This window comes from Asterias amurensis, chromosome 11, assembly GCF_032118995.1.
Source record: "Asterias amurensis chromosome 11, ASM3211899v1".
Lineage (NCBI taxonomy): Eukaryota > Metazoa > Echinodermata > Asteroidea > Forcipulatida > Asteriidae > Asterias > Asterias amurensis.
In genome coordinates this window covers 17,096,667-17,120,015 of record NC_092658.1, presented here as the reverse complement: position 1 = coordinate 17,120,015, position 23,349 = coordinate 17,096,667, and the positions used below count along the sequence as shown (strand labels likewise).

The 23,349-nt window shown below is 39.3% G+C and overlaps 1 protein-coding gene across 2 annotated transcripts in view; it reads left to right on the top strand.

The window, feature by feature from the left end:
• The window catches only part of LOC139943803 (uncharacterized), a 62,873-nt gene that overhangs the window by 32,176 nt on the left and 7,348 nt on the right, over positions 1-23,349 (top strand). For both annotated transcript variants that reach the window (XM_071940622.1, XM_071940623.1), the window contains 17 exons: positions 383-494; positions 938-1,140; positions 5,550-5,703; positions 6,960-7,057; positions 7,783-8,020; positions 8,563-8,800; positions 10,184-10,379; positions 10,991-11,215; positions 12,421-12,508; positions 12,831-13,120; positions 13,564-14,439; positions 14,763-14,989; positions 15,540-15,717; positions 16,293-16,470; positions 17,354-17,473; positions 18,065-18,355; positions 22,794-22,978. In XM_071940622.1, the coding sequence (XP_071796723.1) occupies positions 383-494; positions 938-1,140; positions 5,550-5,703; positions 6,960-7,057; positions 7,783-8,020; positions 8,563-8,800; positions 10,184-10,379; positions 10,991-11,215; positions 12,421-12,508; positions 12,831-13,120; positions 13,564-14,439; positions 14,763-14,989; positions 15,540-15,717; positions 16,293-16,470; positions 17,354-17,473; positions 18,065-18,355; positions 22,794-22,978 (3,897 nt within the window). The remainder of the gene's footprint in view (positions 1-382; positions 495-937; positions 1,141-5,549; positions 5,704-6,959; positions 7,058-7,782; positions 8,021-8,562; positions 8,801-10,183; positions 10,380-10,990; positions 11,216-12,420; positions 12,509-12,830; positions 13,121-13,563; positions 14,440-14,762; positions 14,990-15,539; positions 15,718-16,292; positions 16,471-17,353; positions 17,474-18,064; positions 18,356-22,793; positions 22,979-23,349) is intronic.

The window sequence follows — 23,349 nt, the reverse complement described above, 5'->3', positions numbered from 1 at the left end:
GTTGTTTTTGCAATAGAAATGTTTCTCAAAATGCTTTGTACTATCAAACGCTGCTGCAGGATTCCAACTAACAGTTTTAAATGCATTTAATGTAAAGAGTGATCACCCTTTCACATTATTTAGAAGACGATCAGAGCATACTGATCGAAACGTCAAGTTAAACCAACGGTTCTTTTCAGAACCACCCCAACTCATTTAGAGATTGTTATTACATGGTGTTACCGCAAACTCTTCTATATCTTATTTCCACCATGCAAAGTTTCAAATCCTACTTACCCTTTCACTACTTTGACTAGCCTGCTTAATAGCCATTGAACATTTTTGCAAGTATTCCTTTTGATGAACAAATTAAACAATTTCTTTTTAAAATATAAATCCCTAGGAGAATTCCATGGCTACTGGATTAAAGTTCATGGATCTACTACAAGAGAAGGCTGGTGAGGCTGGGGCTGATGAGGTAGAGGACAGCGGTAAAGGAATCCTCACTATGATGGGTAAGATGGTACTTCTATCTTTCTTTCTCTACCTTGATAGTATATCATATATCAGTGTGAGATATTGTTTTGAGACTTAAATATGCTGTAAATATCTGGTGCTTTGTATCCTTTGGGAAAAGGCGCGATGTCAATATGGTTGTTATTATTACTATTATTATTGTTATTATTATTAAAGGCCCTGGACACATTAGGTGGTTGTCAAAGACCAGTATTCTCACTGGGTGTATCCCAACATATGCATAAAAGTATAAGTCTGTGAACATTGGGCCCAATTGATCATCGGAGTTGAAAGAAAATAATAATGGAAGAAAAAACACCCTTGCTGCACAAATATATTTGAGAAAGACATAAGCCCAGTTGATAATTTTGGTGGAAATCACGCAGTATAAATCTCACTGATTATTATTCCTGACAACACTACATGTATGTCCTTTTTGCAGGCAATGCTGCCAGTGGTGTCCAGAACAAAGCCAGCAAGTCCAAAGCAGCGGCAGCATCAGCAGCAGCAGCGAGGGCAGCCACCATGGTAACTACGCCACTACCCAGGGTAGCTAGAGACGTCAGCAGTGTGGGGTCGTCATACGTTGATCTGGAGGCTCTGGAGGCACAAGCAGATGTTGAGGTCGCAGCCATGAACGAATTGGTGAGACACATTTTCAAAAAGCTTTCACATTCATTCAATTCAATTCATTCAATAATGGTTCATTAAAAACATGAATGACAGTTAATGCATGTGTGGACAGGAATGAATAAGTCCCTAAAACATTTAAACATTAACACGTCAATCAGCATGAAATTAAAACAAAACAATATAGCGTACAAGAGAATCCCTATGTGACTGGATTAACAGGCTTTCGAGCTACAGTGTATAATTATATTTTTTGTTGATCCTGTCCATCACATTAGGGTTGTTTTGTAATTTCTTGTGCCCTAACTAATTGTCTTGCTTTGTATTTATATTATTTATTTTACATACTGTCTGCTTGTATTTGTGATTGTTTAATGGCCAAATAAAGAATAAGAATAAGCATTTCAAAATGTAAAAGATTTAAGACCTACATGTACACTGTAAAAGACAATACATGTTATTAGGGAATAACAGTGCAAGGACCCGGTCTTCACTGCATGTGACCGGGTTGGTAGCTGGGGCTGTTAATGGACCGAGCAATTAGGGATGATTGCCGACGTTCGTTTTGACATAATGTCACAATATACATGTAGTATGCCGACGTTGGCCCGAATGGTTACATCGTGACCTCTCATGATGCTGGTAAGCATTATCACTGGTTCCCATTGTTTAAGTCAGTTCGCTTTAAGGCAGTTGACACAGGCTATTCGTTAATGTTAAAGATTAGTAGTCTTACTTGGTGTGTCCCAAAATATGCACAAAATAGCAAATCTGTGAAAACTTTGACTCAATTGGTCATCGAAATTGCAGGAGAATAATGAAAGAAAAAATACTGTTGTTGAACAAATTTGTGTGCTTTAAAAGATGCGTAATAAAAGGCTTCAGCTGAAGTCTTTTAATATTTGAATGAGAACATACCTTTCTCAAAAGTAATGAGTCGTATGAATAAAAACTAGTATTTTATTTTACTTGAAAATGTCATGTGTTTACTGCTAAAAAAGGAAGTAAAAGCTTTTACTTGAAAGTATTTACTAAAATGCTAAAAGTATCTACTTTTGATGAAAAGTAAATCCTTTGCTATTTAACACTTATTACTTCCATATGAATAAAACTGAGTAAACACTACAAAATGCAAGTAAGTACTGGTCAATTTTCAAGGTAGCCCCAGAAGTAAAGACACGCTTGAAGAAATGACAGCATTTATGAAAGTTCCTCATAGGATTAAATGTTTATGTCTCAAGGAGAGACTGATGTCTCTGAATAGACTCATGTACGATGTTTAACGACAGAAAACTCACAGGGCTTTTACGCAGATTTGTTTGTGTTTATAAGGATAAATAAGGGTAGGCTTCGAAAAATCTCACGCATAGCTGGCCTCTGAACTTGGCATCTCTGATATTGCGCCACAGCACCTTGTAAACCATTACATGGTGCTTAAGGATTAGGTCTTATATCTCAAAACATTTCAATGATTTTGGCAAACAAAAATGCAATAGGAATTACCTCTTTGTAGTATTCTTATTAAACAAACACAAAATCAGTTGAATAATTATGGCTCTCTCAATCTTCTTAACCAAAAATATCCTTTGCGAAATTGTATAAAAGTAATTTAAAAAAAGAAATGTTTTCAACGGCCGGAGACCACCGACATTCTTTTCATGATAAAACAATCAACACCACATATTTCATAATTTTCCCGATCAGCAAAACCTAACAAATATCATAATTCATCACAGGAAAGGCCGATTTGTTTGCTTCAAAATTCAGTCAAAAGCTCAAAGTCTACAGTTTCTAATGTAGCATTGTGCGCATGCAACGTAGGTGACATTGTTAACTGCGCACGCGTTGAGCTTGTGTGTTGCTACTTTACCACTCCAATAATTATGAATGGAAAACGATGTGATACCAGCGACGGCAGCGAAAGGCGGTAACACACATGGGGTACAAAGAGCTTGCTGAGGTCGGAATGTGTACAGCCTTTTACAGGCGCTGCGGTTCACATCCATAGTGTTTCCACTGGAGGTGGATGCAGCACTAACCGGATTAATTTGAGCTTAGGGGATTAAGACTGGAGTTGTAACTCCTTCTTGCTCCTATATGGTCGAACAGTGTTTAAGGCAGTGGACACTATATTGGCAGTTGTAAAAGACCAGTCTTCTCACTTGGTGTATCCCAACATATGCATAAACTAACAAACCTGTTAAAATTTAAGCTTGATTGGTCGTTGGAGTTGCGAGATAACTATGAAAGAAAAAAACACCCTTGTTACACGAAGTTGTGTGCTTTCAGATGCTTGATTTTGAGTAAACTCGAGGTCTCAAAATCAAATCCGTGGAAAATAACTTTTTTCTCAAAAACAACGCCACTGCAGAGGGAGCCATTTTTCACAATGTTTTATACTACAAACCTCTGCCCATTACTCGTTCAGACGTTACCAAGTATTATTTTGAGTAATTACCAATAGTGTCCTGCCTTTAAACAAGATAGCATAATAGTTTTCATGCTGTGTGTTTGAGTATTAGTTTGATGTACAGTGTGTACAAACTAGTTCTTTTACTACATGTATGTTGTGGCCCAATTGAAAACGGCCTAGTTATAGTTTGGCCCTACCCAACGCCAGTTAGGCCTGACCAACTACCAACGGGCGGCCCAACTATAAATGGGCCACCCCAACTTCGAATATGCTGCCCAACTTCGAATATGCTGCCCAACTTCGAATATGTTGCCCAACTTCGAATTGGCCGCCCAACTTCGAATGGGCCGCCCAACTTCGAATGGGCCGCCCAACTTAGAATGGGCAGCCCAACTTCGAATGCGAGTGTGTCACCCAACTTCGAATTGGCCGCCCAACTACAAATGGGCCTGCCCAACTTGGTCACAGTAGTTGTTGGTGTTAAATGGGCCTGCCAAACTTGGTCACAGTTGTTGTTGGTGTTAAATGGGCCTGCCCACCTACGGCTCAGTTATTGTTGGTGTTACATTGGCAGCCGATATCGAGGCATTGTCACCGAAGTGTAGCAAACTAACATTTTACCCATATTGGTGTATTGTGTTGCGCCTGAGCCCAGCGTCCATGAACCATGTTGATCTAAGACCAAGACTGACAAATTCAAGAAAATTATAAAAACATACACATGTACATACATGTATTTTAACATTAATCAGCTTATTGCATTTTATGTGACTTGCATTTCATTTAATTCAATTAATTTTTTGGATATTTTATTTATGTTTTCTGAACCTTATAATGTTTTGTAAGCCCTGTGATTATAAGTTTTCTAAGTAGAGCGTATTGAAAATGCCATTGTACACAACGTATGCTGGACTATGGGCCAATTATTTGCTATTTTCCAAAGATGGTCCTTTATCATTCGTTAATACATCCCTACGTGATCTGGTTTTGACCAATATCAGAGACTTGAAACTGTCCAAGGTATTTTATTGTTAATAAGGGAATCAATATGTGGTGAAGAGGTTTTCAACTAGTGGTTTAATCCCGCACTGAGGCCTGGTTCTTGATAATTTTACCGAGACAAAGTCTAGGTAAATTATCAAGAACCAGGCCTCGGCGGGTTTAAACCACTAGTTGAAAACCGATTCAACACACTTTGATTCCCATTCATAAATACATTTTCGGTCAAAAAAGTCAACACTTTTTGGTCAGCTATGAAATGGTAAGCCCTCTGCCGCCCTCGGGTAAACAACTCTTATAAGGGAATGTTGTGCGCGTATCGCGTGATGTTGCACAACTGTTTCAGCTGTTGCTCTCGACCAATAGGAATGAAGAAACTGTCTTATAAGAACAGGTGCAAGCTCGCGTGTCACGTCCATGTTTCAACGCTTTTTACTGGTCATGAACAAAGGTTTATACACATGTATTTATTAATTAAAAATAATGGCATGAGGGAATTTATTACAAATTATTTAAAAAGTTATAATCATTAAATTGCAATGGGGGCTTGTTCCTGAAGTCGCCGCCATTAGTTGTTCCCTTCAGTCGCCAATATTCTCAGCTCATTCAAACTTCTACAACTCCACTTTGTCACATTGTCTTTCCAACGCAGCTAGATTCTGTCGCAATTTGTACCCAAAGACAGATCATCTATAAATGCATTGTACGGTCAACCTAATAAATAATAAATAGATGTTAAATTTGCATTGAGGATAAAGAATATGTATTCATTTTTGTTTTTACCCATATACACCGATGTGTGTTAGCACTGTATACTCAGTACTTTAAATACCAAATTCTGTAAACAAAAAAAATCACAGGCATATTACTCACGTGGGATTCGAACCCACGACCTTTGCAATTCTAGAGCAGTGCCATATCTAAATTATATAAATAATAATGATTTTGACAACCATTTGGAAATATGAACAATCTAACCTCTTTTCCCTCCTGATTTGTCCACCAATAACAGAGTAAATCCATGAGTGACAGTACCAATGCCATGTCTGGTAACCTGATGAACACAGTGAATAGTGGAATGGTGACTGGCCAGGCACCCATCCTTATGCCCTCTGCAGGGTTGAACTTAACCGTTGATAAATCCTTCACTGAGAACCTCGATCACCGTAAGTTTGTTTTTGAATCCTTTCGATTTTATTCACTCAGATGTTGTTTTGTTGTTACTGTTTTCACGAAGCAATGTATTTGTCAAACTTTCCCCAAAATTTGGTGAATTACCCTTTTTCAAGTTATTAATTTCCTTATCGAGGCCCAATTTCTTAAAGCTGTAAAGCAGATAATACTGCTTGGCCAATTTCTTTGCTAAGCAAAACATGAGTTGGGCACCGGTTGCAACTTAGGGCACTTCATTGACTACTGATTAGAGAACGGTTTGTTTTTATGATTGCTCGTCTTGTTTTTAAATGCTTGAACAAAACTACTCCTTTCCCCTTAAAGGCAGTGGACACTACTGGTAATTGCTCAAAATAATTAATAGCATTAAAACCTTTCTTTATTACTAGTAATGGGGAGAGGTTGATAGTATGCAACTCGTGAGAAACAGCTCCCTCTGAAGTAATGTAGTTTTCGAGAAAGAAGTAATTTACCACGAATTTGATTTCGAGACCTCAGATTTAGAATTTGAAGTCTCAAAATTAAGCATCTGAAAGCACACAACTTCAGGTGAAAAGGATGTTTTTTTCTTTCATTATTATCTCGCAACTTTGACGACCGATTGAACTCAAATTTTCACAGGGTTGTTATTTTATGCATACATGTATGTTGAGATACACCAATAGTGTCCAGTGTCTTTAACTGTCACATACTACACTCCTCTGCAATTTCTACCCGTCATCTTTACTGAAACAATTGCAATTGGGTCCAAAACCAACAGTGTTCGCGTTTGGTAGGTGTTTGTTGATGATTGTAGAGAAATGAAAATATGTATTTGTAGTCTGTAAGGGTCAACGGCACGGACAGCTTTGGTAATTGTCAAAGACCAGTATTCTCACTTGGCGTATGATCCAATGATGCATAAACTAACACTTGTGAAAATTTGGGCTCAAATTGGTCATCAACATTGCACAAAAAAAATGAAAGAAAAAACACCCTTGCTGCACAAATTTTTGTGCTTTCAGATGCCTTTAGGTCTACAATCTTTCTAAGACTAAAATATTTTAGTGAGAAATTACCTCTTTTGCAAAAACTATGTTACTTCAGAGGGAGCAGTTTCTCACAATGTTTTATAAAATCAACAATCAACCGCTCTCTCCATTGCTCGTTACCAAGTAAGTTTTAATGCATTTAAATACTTCTGACTTTATTCTTTCCTCTCTCTACCCCCCCCCCCAAAAAAAAAAACCATTGTGTGCCCCTATTACAGGAACCTTTGGTACAGCTGGTGGTTCATCATTTGTTCTTCCATCCGTTACATCCCTGTTTGGGAGTGGCAATGCAACAACGCTCTTTGTAGATGCACAGGTAAGAAACATCTGAATAACTGTCGTTGTAATCAGATATTTGGCCAGTGTAAAAAACACCTTCCTTCTAAAAAGGAGCACCTGTTCATTCAACCCTTTATGTCTTGAATAACTAAACAAGTAAAAGAAGTTGGCAGTTTATCTTTCTTGTCTTGTTATGTCATGAAGACATTTATGACTTACTCCCCACAGTAAGCAGTTTTGCCTGAGTTCAGCAAAAAAATTAGACACTGTAAATACAAAACAGAACTTTATTGTTAAATTACAAAATAATTAGTGGAGATAAAGAATATGACTTTGGTTTTACTCTTAAAAAATAAGCTGATGTGCGTTGCGGTACTCGCTGCTTAAATATATGATTCAAACTGCCTCTAGCTACCAGGCGATCTCCATGATCTAGTTGGTAGATCACTGCTCTAGAATTGCAAAGGTCGTGGGTTCAAATCCCACCCTAGTAACATACCTGTGGCGGTGTTAGGGTCAAACTAAGATTAAAACTTGAGATACAAAGGATGAGCTTCTTTGCATGGGTTTATCAAAATAATAAAGGCTTACCTTTTAACTCGCCATATTGGAAGATGAGGGATTACATGTGTCAACGCTCGAGGGTGCTACAACAATTAAAGTGGTAATATGCTTGAAGGTAAAGGGGGCACATCTTACACCAAACACTATCACACAAACCCAATTAACATTCATCTTTAAAAAAAACACCAAAAAAAACAGATAACCATGGAAAAAGAGAACAGTAAAACCTGGTCTAACGGTTCCGGGAGCGTTGCCGGCTCCACGGCGAAACTGACCTTTCGTAACGAGACGGGCGGGGCAATTGACATCAGTGAGCTGGAGGAACCCATCGAGGTGTGGACTGAGAGGACGGACGACCAGATGGACACGTCTAGCATTGAGACTATCTATGAAGTGACCACACCCATGGCGGAGAACGCAGTTGTTCATGAAATCAGTAAGTCAATATGAGATATAGATTGATTATCAAGTCATACTTGGGGCTGGTACTTCATTAATGTACAGGGCCCAATTTCATAGAGCTCTGCTGGAACTGGACACTATTGGTAATTGGTAATTACTCAATATAATTGTTTGCATAAAAACTTGGACATTTGACCACAATAACATTCTTTTAATCTACTTGGGAGTATAAAGCCCTAAACTGCCGTGCCGTGTACCTTGCACATGTATACCCCCAGGTGAAATGAAGCACATAGTCAAACATCTTACTCAAGGACACAAATGTCACCACACTTAACAATGACTTAAGCCCAGTTCATACTTCCTGCGAATGCGACTGTAGACATCACAAAATAGCAGCGAATTTGCATCAGTTGACTTATGCAGAACTCCTGCGAAACATTTGCGACAAGTTTCGTATTGCATTCGCATTCGCAAGAAGTATGTACTTGGCTTTAACCACAAGAACTTGAACTTGATTCTCTAAACTACTCGACCCTGACACCCCACTTGTTCTTTTTCTCTCATTGTCAACAGTGAACGCCCCATACACCAGTATGCACATCACGGTCAATGTCATGCCCAATAACTTCACGGATGTGGACAATGTGACCCTGTTTCTGTACCTACGGGTGGGACAGGCCCCGACCATTGACCTCTATGACTTCAACTGTACATTACCCAAGAGATACGATGGCTACGAGTACATCAACGTGTCCATGGATACTCTACCAGATCCAAACACCTGCTTCTTCAGTAATAAACTTCTAGACAGGTATTGGAACTCTTTGTTTTATCACTTGCCGATTAAATAAATTATTCAATAGGTAGCTTCAAACTAAACTGAACTTAAAGGCATTTATAAAGCACTTTAACACAGTTTCAAAGCGCTCAATGGACACTCACAAGCACTTGTGGTGCCACAGTGGCTGGTTTTGTCATGTTGGGTGGACTTTTTAGATCCTGTCCAGTTGGTCTTTTAAAAAAAGAGAAGGGGTTCGCCTGGCTGTGGCTGCTGTATGCGCCGAAGCACCTTGTAAATCTTTATAGGGTGCTACATAATTGGGTCTCAGAATTCATCACTACAATTACCTATCTTTCTGAAAGTTTGAACATACTCAACGCCTTGAGTACCTTGTCTGCTAGACACGTGCGCTATTTAAGACTTCAATATTATATCATTATATAGCGCAAATAACTCCCCAAAGGGTCCAGAGGAGGTTAACAATTGAAGCAAGTTAAGAAAAATACCAAACAATTTAAGATAAACAGATTAAGAATGCTTAAGAAAATTACAAATGTCCAATAACGTCTCAGTTGATGACACAGGAACACTCTTTGTGTTAGCAGGGCACTGTTTTTCATTCAATCAAGTGAAGATACATAAACCAACAGCATCATCAGGTTAAAAAGAGCCCTTGAAGCTGTTACCAATAAGCCAACTCAACGTGTACTGTTGTGGTTGTTGGTGTCCTCATAGAATAATGCTACTGTGTGACCATTCAGTATCATCCACAGTGGTTTTGAATAAGGGAATCAATGTGTGGTGAACAGGTTTTCAACTAGTGGTTTAAACCCGCCGAGGCCTGGTTCTTGATAATTTTACCGAGACGAAGTCGAGGTAAATTATACCTTTTTGGTGAAAAAACATCAACACTTTCTGGTCAAAAAGTAAAATACATTGTTAATGCAAAAATTATAATTGTTCAATGATTTCTTTCAACACAACCCTCCTCCAGCTATGAAAGGGTAAAGCCCTTGGGTAAACAACTCCTTATAAGGAGATTGCTGTGTGCGTCGCGTATCGCGTGATGTGGCACAACTGTCCAGGCCGTTGCTCTCGACCAATAGGAATGAAGAAACTGTCATATAAGCACAGGTGCAAGCTCGCGTGTCACGCCCATGTTTCAACACTTTTTACTGGTGTTACATCATCCGTTCAAATACCCCCACGTTATGCCCTCTCGACCAATCAGAATGGATAAACTGTCTTAGGTATATACGAATAAGGGAATAAAAGAGTGGCAACGTGGTCTTAAACGAATGTTAAAAGCTGCAGTAGGCTTTTAACCAAAAGTTTCTATTGCAATTTATTTTTTAGAGTGATTACCAAATGTGTACCTCCCCTTTAAATCCCATTGTTTTCTCTCCCTCTAAGCTATGGCAATGGGAGTACCGTACCAGTCTACCTGATCATCAAGCACACAGGTGGAGATAACGCCTCGTACTCAGAATACCTGGACACTGCAGAGTATAGCAACTTCTGGCAGATCACCTACGCCTTGCGCCCATGGAGTGCCAAATGCTCCTACTATAATGAAGAAATTGAAGACTGGGCTACTGATGGATGCGAGGTAAGACACACTTTTAAATCTCTGTGTGGAAGGGGTTATTTGTTTTGCTGGCTAGGCTCTCTTTACTTCAAAATCCTGTTGCCTACATTTAAAACCCTAGTTTCAGTTCAGACTATTTTTGGCCTTTTTCTGAACCGCGCCAGGAGTGTCAAGTCTGACAGACACAGATCGTTATAGACCTTTCTGATCGCAATGTCACGCCCAAGTTTTTACCAACCGAAGTTGGAAAACTATGAAAAGCCATAAATGAAAATCAAAAACAGATAGCCATATAGTTTGTAGAATTGTTAAACAAATTGTCAAAACATTTTGATTTATTGGAAACAAGTCAACAAAGCATAACAAATATTTCAGCCCATGAATTGTTTACAGAAAATGTTGAATTTTGTCACAATCTGTTTCAACACGTTCGGCTGGTCATGCCAACTGCCACACTTTGTTTATTAAAAATGGAAAGGTCTATAAATTTTCACTATTATTATTATTATTATTATTACTATTATTTTAATATTAATATTATTATTATTATTATTAATATTATTATACTTGGGTGACTTCCCTCTAGAACCATGGCTATGACTTTTCTTGTTTTTTTTTTACCCTCTTGGCAGGTTGGGCCGTTGACCACCCTGTACAAGACGCAGTGCTTCACCACTCACCTGACGGCGTTTGGAGGGGGCTTTGAGGTCCCGATCAACGGTATTGATCTGTCGGACTCGGCCTTCGGCAAGCTGGATGAGAACCCAGTGGTGTTTGCCTTCATGACGTGTTGTCTGTGTATTTATCTGACTGTCATGCTATGGGCCAATAAGGCTGACCAGCGAGACAAGGTTAAGGTGAGTAACTGAGGGTCTTTATGATCTCTCTGCTGATCCTCCATGCAGTGAATGAAAAAAATAAAAATCAATATGGTTTGTATCGTAGAAACGGTCTCAAGCTTGTTTCTGTAATATCAATAATAAAAATAGTTATAAAGATAATAAAAGTAATAATAAATGCATGTTGCAAATAGCCTCCGAGTGCTCGTACAATAATAACATAAAACTAGCAGAACTAATTAATATGGTAAATAGACAAACATGTAAACAAAGAACGATCACAAAAGGCTATTTAAACAATAATTCAATCATTGTGAGAAGTGCAAATAATGAGGGGAATATTGTCCCAATGGGAAGAAGGATCATAAGAAAATTATCCTCTTTCATCTTGTTATGCTTAGTCTTTTACAATTTTTATTGTAAGATATAGATTAGTCTGTTGTAAATGTTTTTTTTATTATATATATTTGTAGAAAATGTATCTTTATATATACTTTTCAAACCTCGAAAAGGAATTTCATTTACTGTTAAAATGACAAAAAAAAGATAGAGTTTTATTGAAATGAATTGGATGTTTCACCAGAGTATAATTAGCTGATTTGTCGAGTAAATTCTAAAAGTGACTAAGTAGATGATCGCAGTGTACGAGTGTGTAGTAGTGGTGGATTAGATTTGTTAAGAAGGCAGGAGCGAGACCATAATTGGCTTTGAAAGTAATGAGAAGAATTTTGTAGATGATACAAAACTTGATTGGGATTGAGTGTAGATTGTTTAAGGGCACTGGACACTATTGGTAATTACTCAAAATAAATGTTAGCACAAAAACTTTCTTGGTAACAAGCAATGGAGAGCTGTTGATAGAATAAAACAGTCTGAGAAAGGACTCCTTCTGTGGTAATATAACTTTTGAGAAAGAAGTAATTTCTCACCAAAAATATTTGAATTGATTTCAAGACCTCAGATGAGGTCTCAAATTCAAGCATCTGAAAGCACACAACTTGTGCGACAAGGGCATTTCTCTCGCAACTTCAACGACCAATTAAACTCAAATTTTCACAGGTTTGTTGCTTATGTTGAGGTATACCGAGTGAGAAGACTAGTCTTTGACAATTACCAATAGTGTCCAGTGTCTTTAAGATTGTTACAATGTGATGAGAGTGGGGAATAAAGAAACAAGGTGAGCAGCAGGGTTCTAAACACCTTTTTTCTTTTTCTCTGACCAGGCCGGTGCTACTCCATTAGCGGACAACGACCCCAGAGATCACTACATGTATGAAATCACTGTCTTTACAGGAATGCGTGCTGGTTCAAGTAAGTTCAATCACACCCCTAGCTTTTGGGGTCATGTATGGAGAATGATCTCTCTGCAAAAATGCAAAAATTTAAAAGAGAGTTCTCACAAATGCAATACAATACAAAAAGGCATTTATATACCGCTGTTTCATTTAGATCTTGGCACACACAAAATGGAGCAAGAGGTAGACAACTAAAGATGTCAACTAATCCATCAATCAATCAAACAAACAAGCAAGCACTTTATCTGCAATGTAGACCATGAAGTGCTTTCCAAGTCAAAAGTAGTATTTTATAATTAAACTTATATGTAAACTTATTATAAACTATCTACCCTCAGATACCTCAGCCAAGGTTTCCTTGATCCTGACCGGGGATGCAGAGGAGTCCAGGCCCCGCCTCTTAGATGACCCCAAGAGGAAGGTCTTCAAAGTCGGGGGTATTGACACCTTCGTCCTGGCGGCGCCCCGCTCCCTGGGCAACCTTCAGCATGTTCGCATCTGGCATAACAACAAAGGGAAGCACGCTTCTTGGTACCTGAACCGTCTCTCAGTCAAGGATCTGCAGACGGATCGTATGTACTACTTCATGTTGGATCGCTGGCTGGCTGTCGAAGAGGATGACGGACAGGTATTCTGGAGTTTAGTTTTTCCTTTTAATTTTGTGCAATCCTCAAGTCCAAATTTCTTTTACCCTCTCATTGTTTGTAATATTGTACATTATATTTGTAATATGTTTGTAATATTGTGTTGTAAGTATTTTATGTTTTTAGTGGTTTGGCTGGGCATGAGTGGAAAACCCATTTTTTTTACCCAGTACACATAAAGAAAAAGTAAATATAAGTAAATCTATACACCATGCAACAAGTGGTTGTGTTGGTTCTGAAAAAAAGAAATAAAATAAATTGCATTCTCTTGAAGATGGTCAGAGCATACTGATCACAACCAGTTCTTTTCAGAGCAACCACAACTTAACAAGAGATTTCATTGACATGGTGTTACCACAAACCTTACTTGTATTTTTCAACAGACATTCAACAGAATTTTTTTTTTTTGATCTGTTTGTTTTTGTAGATTGAACGAGTAATTCCAATCGCTGGTAAGAGCGAGCTGACCAGTTTTGGATTCCTCTTCTACTCCAAGACCCGGCGCAACCTGAGCGACGGCCACATGTGGTTCTCCATCTTTGCGCGACCAGCCCGTAGCAATTTCACCCGCATGCAGCGCTGTACCTGCTGCCTGTCCCTGCTCTTCTCTACTATGATGTCCAACATCTTCTTCTACAACGTGGACGTCACCGGCGGCAACAACGGCCAGTCGTTCGTCCTGGGCCCCGTCAGCATCTCCGTCGGAGAGATCTGCGTCGGCGTCATCAGCAGCATGATGGTCCTCCCGGCCAACCTCATCATCGTCCAGATGTTCCGGCTGTCCAGGACGCCGCCGGATAAGATCAACTACTTTTCCTGGTTGAAATTCTGGAAGTGGAAAGAGGTGAAGACGGACAACGGAAAGAAGGAGGAAGACGAGATCGAGCAAGACAAGAAGGAACGGATGGATGAGAAGGCCTCGTCAGAGCTTGAGAAGCAACTTGATTTTCTGAACACCGGCGACGACAACAAGCGTCTTTTAAAATCAGCTCGTAGCCGGGTGGTGCGGTTCCAAGATGAAGTGGCGGAGGAGGAGAACCAAGAAGGCGAGGACGGAGAGAAGAAAGAAAACGATGAGCTGCAACTTGTAGCCGGCGTCAAGACCAAGAAGAAGAAGCCAAAGTTCATGTTGCCCTGGGGATGTCAGTTCATCGGTTGGGCTGTTGCGTTCTGCACTGTGGGCGTGGCATTCTGGTTGACCATTGAGGTGGCTGGACAGTTTGGTGTTGAGAAGGCGACAGAGTGGCTGACCTCAATGGCTTGCTCTCTGGTCCAGGATATCCTGTTCTCTCAGCCGATCAAGGTAGGTGTAAAGAGAATCTTTGTAGGGACTGCTGGCAGTTTATCAACTAGAGGGAGATATTTTCTGAATCTTAATTATATAGACAGCATAACCTCCCGGCAATTTTTTGTAGAGAACGCAATGACGAAATTTCAGTTCTAAGCATGGGAGGAATACCCCAATAGGAAAAAACTATGCAGTTAGGTAGGAACCGGAAAACCCAATCCACGGTCTGGGTTCAAACCAGGTTCCACATAGTTGAAAGGCAGTGACAGAAACCACTGAGCCAACCTGACTGCCCTCTGTATCACTCTTCTTCGAAATTGTTGCTATTTAAATCACAGGTTCTTTGCCTCGCCACATTTTATGCCTTGGTCATCAAGCGGCCAGACAAGGAAGACGACCAGCCTTCCACGCCTCACCTCAAATCAGATGAGGAGTACATCCACGAGAGACTGACTGAGGAAGAATTGAAAGACCCCGAGAAGTTGGCGCAGCTGGAACGGCAGAAACAGGAATGCCCGATCAAACCACCGGATACTGATGAGCTGGAAGAGGCACGAGAGACACGGTAAGTCAAAACTTAGATGTTTCAAAACGTCTGAACCAATCCTTTAAAAAATTCTTAAAACGGGTTTGGTTTGGCTAGACGTTAAGCTTTTGCCGGACACTGTCTATGATGCGACCTTAGCTAGTTTAATTCTAGTTATGACTTGGGTATGTCTTTTAACGGGCTGAGCATGCTACAAACGGATCCAGTCTGTGTGCACATGACCGTGCCACACCTAGCACGGCAATTCCATTCATAGTATGTATTCTGTTTAAGTACGTTGCCACTCCATCTTACCGCAAGGTGGGATGGTTGCCCAATAATGTTGAGCAAGCTCAAAGTTCTGGAGCACCATAGCAGACCGTAATTAAACAGTTGCTACTACATCCACTCTGTTTGCCTAAAGACTTTTATGAACTGGAGGTTACTTTGACCTCTTTATATGACTTGAAGTAGTTCAAACCTTGCTACCTTTTGTCCCGCTATAGGCATTTTGGTAAAAACTGCTTGTGGCTGCTATGGTCTCTAAAAGGTTAAACTTTAAATTCTGTTGTGGTTGTCCTCCCTCTAGATTCAAGGAGATCAAGATGGACGCCATATTGAAGGAGATTGGGCTGTATATGTTCTATCTGTACATCCTTCTCCTCATTGCGTATGGTAACAAGGACCCAAGCAGTCATGGCGTCTTTAACTCCATGGAAAGCGTCTTTGTCAATGCAGATTATAACGGCATTACCAAATTTGATTCGGTAAGTCAACCCTTACACCTGATCTAAAGAATTTTCCTAGGCACTGGACACGGTTGGTAATTGTCAAGCATTAAAATAACAAACCTGTGAAAATTTGGGCTCAATTGGTCATCGAAGTTGCAAGAGAATAATTAAAGAAAAAACACCCTTGTTGCACAATGTGTTGTGTGTTGTGCTAAAGTCTTTTGTCATACTCAAATATTTTAGTGAGAAATAAGCTCGCTCTTAAAATCTACGTTACTTCAGGGGGAGCCATTTCTCATAATGTTTTACACTATCAACAGTTCTTCGATGCTAAGTATTTTGAGTAATTACCAAAAATGAACAGTGCCTCGAAGTCATTGTTGTATCAAAGTTAAACAAAACTTCTTGAATACGCAAACCAAATTTAGTGTTGTTGTGATTGAACAAACTTTCTAAGAGCCTGTTGTTTACATTGATATTGTCGCGTCATTGCAAAAATGCTCCATTCAAAATGTTTTGTCTCGGCGCGTCTTTGTGCAAAAGTGCGGTTTTAGGTGAGAGAACTTTAATTCCATTTGCTTTGATTGACTTTGGCCATTTTTCCCCCGCAGGTGTCTTCTCGTACAAAGTTTTGGAAGCATGTAAAGGAAGTCTTTGTGCCGTCTCTGTACGCCGGGACACATTACAACGGGGTCCTCGATGAAACGTCAGCCCAGCAAAAGTTCATTGCAGACCGTGCGCATAAACTGCTTGGAGTTGCGAGGCTCAGACAAGTCCGAGTTTACACCAGTGAGTTGTTATTTTGGCTTACATCTTCAAGGGATATTGTTTTTTAGATGATTAATAAACTCATCTTGATCATCCAGTTGTCAAAAATCTTATTATTTTTTTTCGAAAGTGTTTTGAAAACCTTCTCAAAATTTTGATTTTTAAATATTGAATAGCTTTATGAAATAGCCCCCATACACTGAAGAACACAAACATGCGTTAAAATGAACCAAACACAAGTTGTTTTCAATGATTTTTTTCTTTGCTTAAACAGACAACTATGTAGTTTAGTCAGGGATGGTGACAATCTCACAGCTGGGCTAGCTGGGTATTTTGTTTTCTTCGTTTGTGTTTGTCAATATTTTGTATTCATTCAATCATTCAACCGTTCAATAAGGTTTATTAAAAATATCACAAAAATACACGACAGAAGTTAAAGAGACTCAAATTGACGTGTTTACATTAAATGTAATGTAAATATTAATATGTATTATTTAATAACAACTGAATTTTCAGTTATTTCTTTTAACCCACCCACCAACAATTTTGAAGAAAAGAAGAAAAAAAAACCCAAATGTTTAAACATTGACTATTTGGAATATACATGTACGCCTCACTTTATATTTATGCATGACATCATAATTCTTACCCAAAATGAGGCTATGGGCGGCACACGTCCCCCATCACTTGCAGTGGCTGCGCCCATCGCCTCGTTTTGAGTTAGCATTGTGACGTACCTCATGCATAAATATTAAGAGAGGCATATAACCCTGTTTCAGACCTAGGATATCTCATACAACAAAATAGTTAGTCGACAAGTAGACCTAATAACCTAACCATTGTTGACCAGACAGGGTGCAGATTGTATGATTATTTACAATTTGTCATTTTTTGTGTGTTTTAGATTCGTGCAAGATTGAAGAGGAGATGAGGAACACCATACATCATTGTATAGATGAGTATTCCTCGGCTGATGATGTGGAGATTGGCTACAATGAGGGATGGGAACCAGCCAATGAATCAAGTAAGATATTAATAGGTTATCACACACGCGCAAGTGGAATATTGACTGGACATATGGAAAAGTATAGCACTTTTGCATCTTATATCCAACAAGGCCGAAGTTGGATATGGGACGCAGAAGCACTATGTTTTGTTTGTACTCCACGAGAATGCGTGTGATAAACAAGTTTATCTTCCACCAAACCTAGCAACGCATGTGGCGTTCAACATGTGACGCAAAGGTGCCACTTTTACACTTATTTCTTATAAGCTGTCTGTTCTGCTATAGCTTATAAAAGCGCAAAACGCAGAGTTTGAACACACAATACCCAGGGTGTGATATGGGCCATGCGATAAGTTTATATCACACCCCTTGCTTATATGGATCGACCAATCACAATCAAGGATTCAATCCTGCTACATATACATAATCATATATCTCTCGCATAAAGGAGTTTCACTTTGGCCGAGCGCCAGGGAATGATTTCTTCCAGCAATTGTGCATAGCAAGAAATTTAAACTTATGTTGTACACACTGAATGCTAATATTAAGTAGCACGGCCTGCTTTAAACCATGGACTTTAATCCCCTGTTAACTTCATCCTCTCATCAGTTCCGATAGACTACGACTCGTCTGCCTTCCTGGGTGTGTGGAAGTACAGAGGCTGGCTGGAGTTAGATTCCTACCCTACCATCGGGGATATCACTAGTTACTTCGGCGGAGGGTTCACCGTGCAGTTTGGCGTCAACATTGAGGAGGACATGGTCATGATCGATTACCTGATGGACCAGAAGTGGGTGGACCAGCAGACGAGGGCGGTGTTCTTTGAGTACGTCGTGTACAACCCAACGTCCAACACGCACATTATCTCGCACTGTATGGTTGAATTTCCCCCTACAGGAGGTATGTATAGATAATGTGCCTTTTATTTACATCTAAACTGCCCTCTAATAAAATACTAATAATGATTATACTGGTCACTTCCGATACAAATTTTTGATCCAAAACGATGCATGCGCACACTGGCAGGTAAAGTTGTTACTCTTTGGTTAATATGCCATGACGTCGGAGGTCGCATTAGTTTATAGGATTAATATTTATCAGATACTACCTCCTAATAAAGCAGTCTAGTCAAGCAGTCCCAAAAGGTTCGGAGTTTTAGAAGTCTCCTTTAATTTGATCCACATCAGTTAACTTTTAGCTACAGTGGACCAATTTGGTTTGTCTGTCTTTGTTGGTTACATCTACACACCATGGATATGAATGCTTTTCTCAGCTTTTCATACTTGAATCCATATAACACTGGATTGATGGCAGAGTTGTAATATGGATAGTGTAAGCCGAGAACAAGCCCCAGAATGGAGCTCTGTGGCACTCCACACTCATGTGGCCTATAATTATGTTCAGGACAACTTGCACAGATGCACGCAACTTATTGAGTACTGCAGTTTTTAAATCACAGTGGACCAATTTGGTTTGGCTGTCTTTGTTGGTGACAATGGCTACACACCATGGATATGAATGCTTTCTTCAGCTGGACATACTTGAATCCATACAAGACTGGATTAATGGCAGAATTCAGCAAGGAAAGGGATTCAAACACACTCCACATGGCCACATCGAAACTGAAATCGTATGTATGCAGAAACAAGGATACAGGATAAAAGATGGCTCCAGGCAAGATCAGAATGAAGAAAGCTGTAGTGATGATAGCAAGAGTGCTGGTGACTTTCTTGTGAGCTTGGTGCAGGTCTTGAGCTGGGCCCTGGATTCCTTGCTCTTCTAGGTTTCTGGCTCCTTGTTTCAGGTTGATGAGGATTCTGATGTTCATCCAAATTGTAGCTGCAATGGGTAGAAGGAGCAACAGCATTGCTGCAATGCCAGAGGCTGCGACCGCAGGATTTCGTACCTCCCCGTATTCGCAATTGTCTCTTTTGAACTGATCTATTATGAGGACTGATCGAGGCAAATACTCTAGTACTGGAATTATCCAAACAGCAAGTAACAACAGCGTGATCTTTCTTCTTGTGAAGTAGCTTGTATACTGCAAAGGTCGACTGATTCCAATAAATCTTTCATAGTTGGCCAGAGTGAGATTGAGAACAGAGTGGGCGCTGAAACAGTTGATAAAGAAATAATATATCCAAGTACTAGTGAACTGATCCAGACTGTTTGCTGTACACTGGCTGATGCTAGAATGAGATGAACTGTTTTCAAGAAGTAAGAATTGAAAAGCTATAGATGCATACGGAGCATAAGATACAGAGACCAATGCATCTGCAACAGCGAGGTTGAGTATCATCAAATTGGTCACATTATGCAGTTTCTTGGTGTAGATTATAGTCACACATACAAGAACATTTCCAACAAATCCAAAACTCCCAACAAGTGGCATCAACATTTGTAAAAACTTGAACAAGTTTGTAATAATATCGTCCATATTGTCAGTCACGGTGTGAAATTCTGTGTGGTACTGGTTAATAGCTGCTCTCTCAATGCAAGCAGTCCTGGGTGCTGCTAGTACCAGGTCTAGCTAGGACCACAATGTTGAAACAACATCACAGTCACTTATAAAAGTGGATGTGGCTTTTATCAGATTTTACTCAGGTTTACTGAGCCATTCTCACAGTCACTAACATGCATTTCATTAATAATTAAGAGTGACACTCCCGGACAGGTGGTCCATCAGCAGATAGTGCTTGTCCTCAGCCCTTGTTTGCAAATAAATTATGTATACACATGTAAAAAAAAGAGCATCAATCACTGTACCTAAAACCAGAAAAGTAATTATAACCTGTTTAAAAACCATTAGCATTGTACTTGTACTTGGCTAATGTCACTTTCATAGCTGCTCTCCTAATGAAAGCAGTCCTGTGTGTAAATCCTAATACAGAACTGTAATACTGTGATAGCTGTCAGTCACTCATACATGTATGGCTTATAACTTCATTAACAGACACAGTGGTTGAAATCAGGTCAAGTCCATCATTAGATGCTGCTCTTCTCAATTGTTTTATTCATCAATCCAGCAAACTGTTTGAATAAGCCATATGTCTGAATACTGGCTTTTTCCAATTCCATGACATGACTTGTCCCCCTTTGAAAATAGTCCTATGAGCAGTTTATAACATCATTTACATGTTTGACTGCAATACTGTGACAATCACTCACATGCTGTGTGTGACCTCATTAACATAGTGGTTAAAATCAGGTCAAGTCCAACATTAGATGCTGCTCTTCTTAGTTGTTTTGTTTTGTTTTCAAACTTTTCAATCAATCACAAATAATAAAAAATAATTGTTAGCGTAAAAACTTACTTGGTAACAAGCAATGAAGAGCTGTTGACAGTATAAAACATTGTGAGAAACGGCTTCCTCTGAAGTAATGTAATTTTGAGAAAGTGGTAATTTCTCCTTAAAATATTAAAAGACTTCAGACCTGAAGCCTTTTATTAGGCATCTGAAAGCACATCTTTATCTTTCATTGTTCTCATGCAACTTTGATGACGGATTGAGCCCAAATTTCCACAGGTTTGTTATTTTATATGCATAATGTCGGGATACACCATGTGAGAACACTGGTCTTTGACAGTTACCAAAGGTATCAATGAATGATGCAGATTTCTCTTTTATGGAATACAATAATGAAACTGCATTTAATATATGTGATGTGATCAAGCAAACTCAAACTTGCTCTAAACTAGTCCTTAAAAACTGTGTTAAACCAGATACCATAATAGTTTTCATGGTGTTTGTTTGAGTATTACATGTAGTTTTATCTGGTGTGTACAAACTTATTCTTTAACTAAGTTGTGGCCCAATTGTACAACCGGCCTAATTATAGTTTGGCCCTGACCAACTGCAGTATTAACTGTAGTTAATGTAAGCCTGGCCTACTGCAAATGGGTCTGACCAACTGCAAATGGGCTTCCCAACTGCAAATGGGCCGCCCAACTGCAAATGGGTCGCTCAACTGCAAATGGGCCGTCCAACTGCAAATGGGCCTGCCCAACTGTGGCACAGTTATTGCTGGTGTTAAATGGGCCTGCCCAACTGCACATGGTCCTTCCCAACTGCCACACAGTTGTTGTTGGTTTTGAATGGGCCTGCCCAACTGCGCATGGTCCTTCCCAACTGCCACACAGTTGTTGTTGGTTTTGAATGGGCCTGCCCAACTACGCATGGTCCTTCCCAACTGTGGCACAGTTGTTGTTGGTGTTTCATTGGCAGCCAATAACGAGGCAATGTCACTGATGTGACGCAAACTAACATTCTACCCATGTTGGTGTATTATGTTGCGCCCACATTGGCTAAATGTTGCAAAAATTTGCTTCGGTTTCTGTTTGGCTGCCGATGACGAGCCATTGTTGTGTGTCTGAAGCCAACATTGGCAGTAAGAGTGAAGTTGATAATTGCACCAACGTCGCTGCACAGTTGTTGGTGTTACATTGGCAGTGATAACTCAAGTAGGACTAGGCGTATCAACTCCAAACTTGGTTTGTGGATTGGTCATATGGGATCCCCCAAAAGTCTATTATTATTTTTTATCCCTTCAGTTAATGGTTAGGGTCGTTATGGCTAAAACAAAAGAAATGTTGTCCGAGCAATAATTCAAAAAGGACTTGGCATTTCCAACTCAAAACTTGGTTCGTGGGTTGGTCTAGAAATCCCCAAAAAGCCTATTGTTTTTTGGACCCCCCCCCCCCCCTCAGTTAAATATAAAGGTCATTATGGCTAAAACAAAAGAAATGTTGTCTGAGCCATAGCTCAAAAAGGAATTGCCGTATTAACTCCAAACTTGGTTTGTGGGTTGGTCTAGGGATTTTTTATGTATTTATTTATTATTGATATCCAACAGCGGATAACCGCCACTTACAGGTATCATTAAAAACTATGTATAAATATAAATTAGTATAAAGTTGAAAATTACAGTTACATAAATTTGATAAAAAACATGATTATAAATAGACAAAAATAGTACACTGATACCCACATAAAACAGACTGTGACACACCAACAAGTACACAAACACACACAACACGAATGTTAAAACAAACACATGTAAGTAAGAAATACACAAGCAGAACAATACCTCAATTACATACAACAACAAACATCAAAAAACAAAAGCAAACAAACAAACAAACAAACAAACACCCTTCTCAAAAACTATGTTTTTTTCAGAGTGGGCTGTTTCTCACATTGTTTTATACTATCAACAGCTCTCCATTGCTCGTTACCAAGTCATTTTTTATGCTTAAAACTATTTTGTGTAATTACCAATAGTGTCCAGTGCTTTGAATAAACCATAACTAATATTTGTTGAAATCTTTTTACTACAGGTGCTTTTCCGTTTCCTAAATTTCAAACGATGACACTGGACCACTACTATGGCACGTTTGCTTATTTTGTGATGGCAGCTGAAGTCATCTTCTCTGTGCTTCTGCTTTTCTACGTCGGTAGGGAGGCTGCTCTGATCAAGAAGCAAAAGAAGGCCTACTTCAAAGATCCTTGGAATGTGTACGGGGTGAGCAAAAAATATCAATGTATTTTTTAAAGCTGCATCTTATCAAGTTGTTTTAGCAGATTTGGGCCGATTTGATGGTAAATGAATGTACAATGACGTCTAATCTCCAGATGATGATTAGAGCAAGCTTGTTGAAATGTTGGGACCCATTAAGAACTCACTCAACGTTAGATTTAAGCCAGGGGGTAACGGAGGTGAAAGGCATGGGGACAGAAACCACTGAGCCAACCTGACTGCTTTGTTTCATTATTAGAAATACTACTCAAAGATAGAAGTATGTTTACAAGTTTTTGTTTATGTTTCAATTTTTTAGTAGATTTTCTTGTATTTTTTTTTTATATTTTATGTTTCAGCGCATTTGAACAAAATTA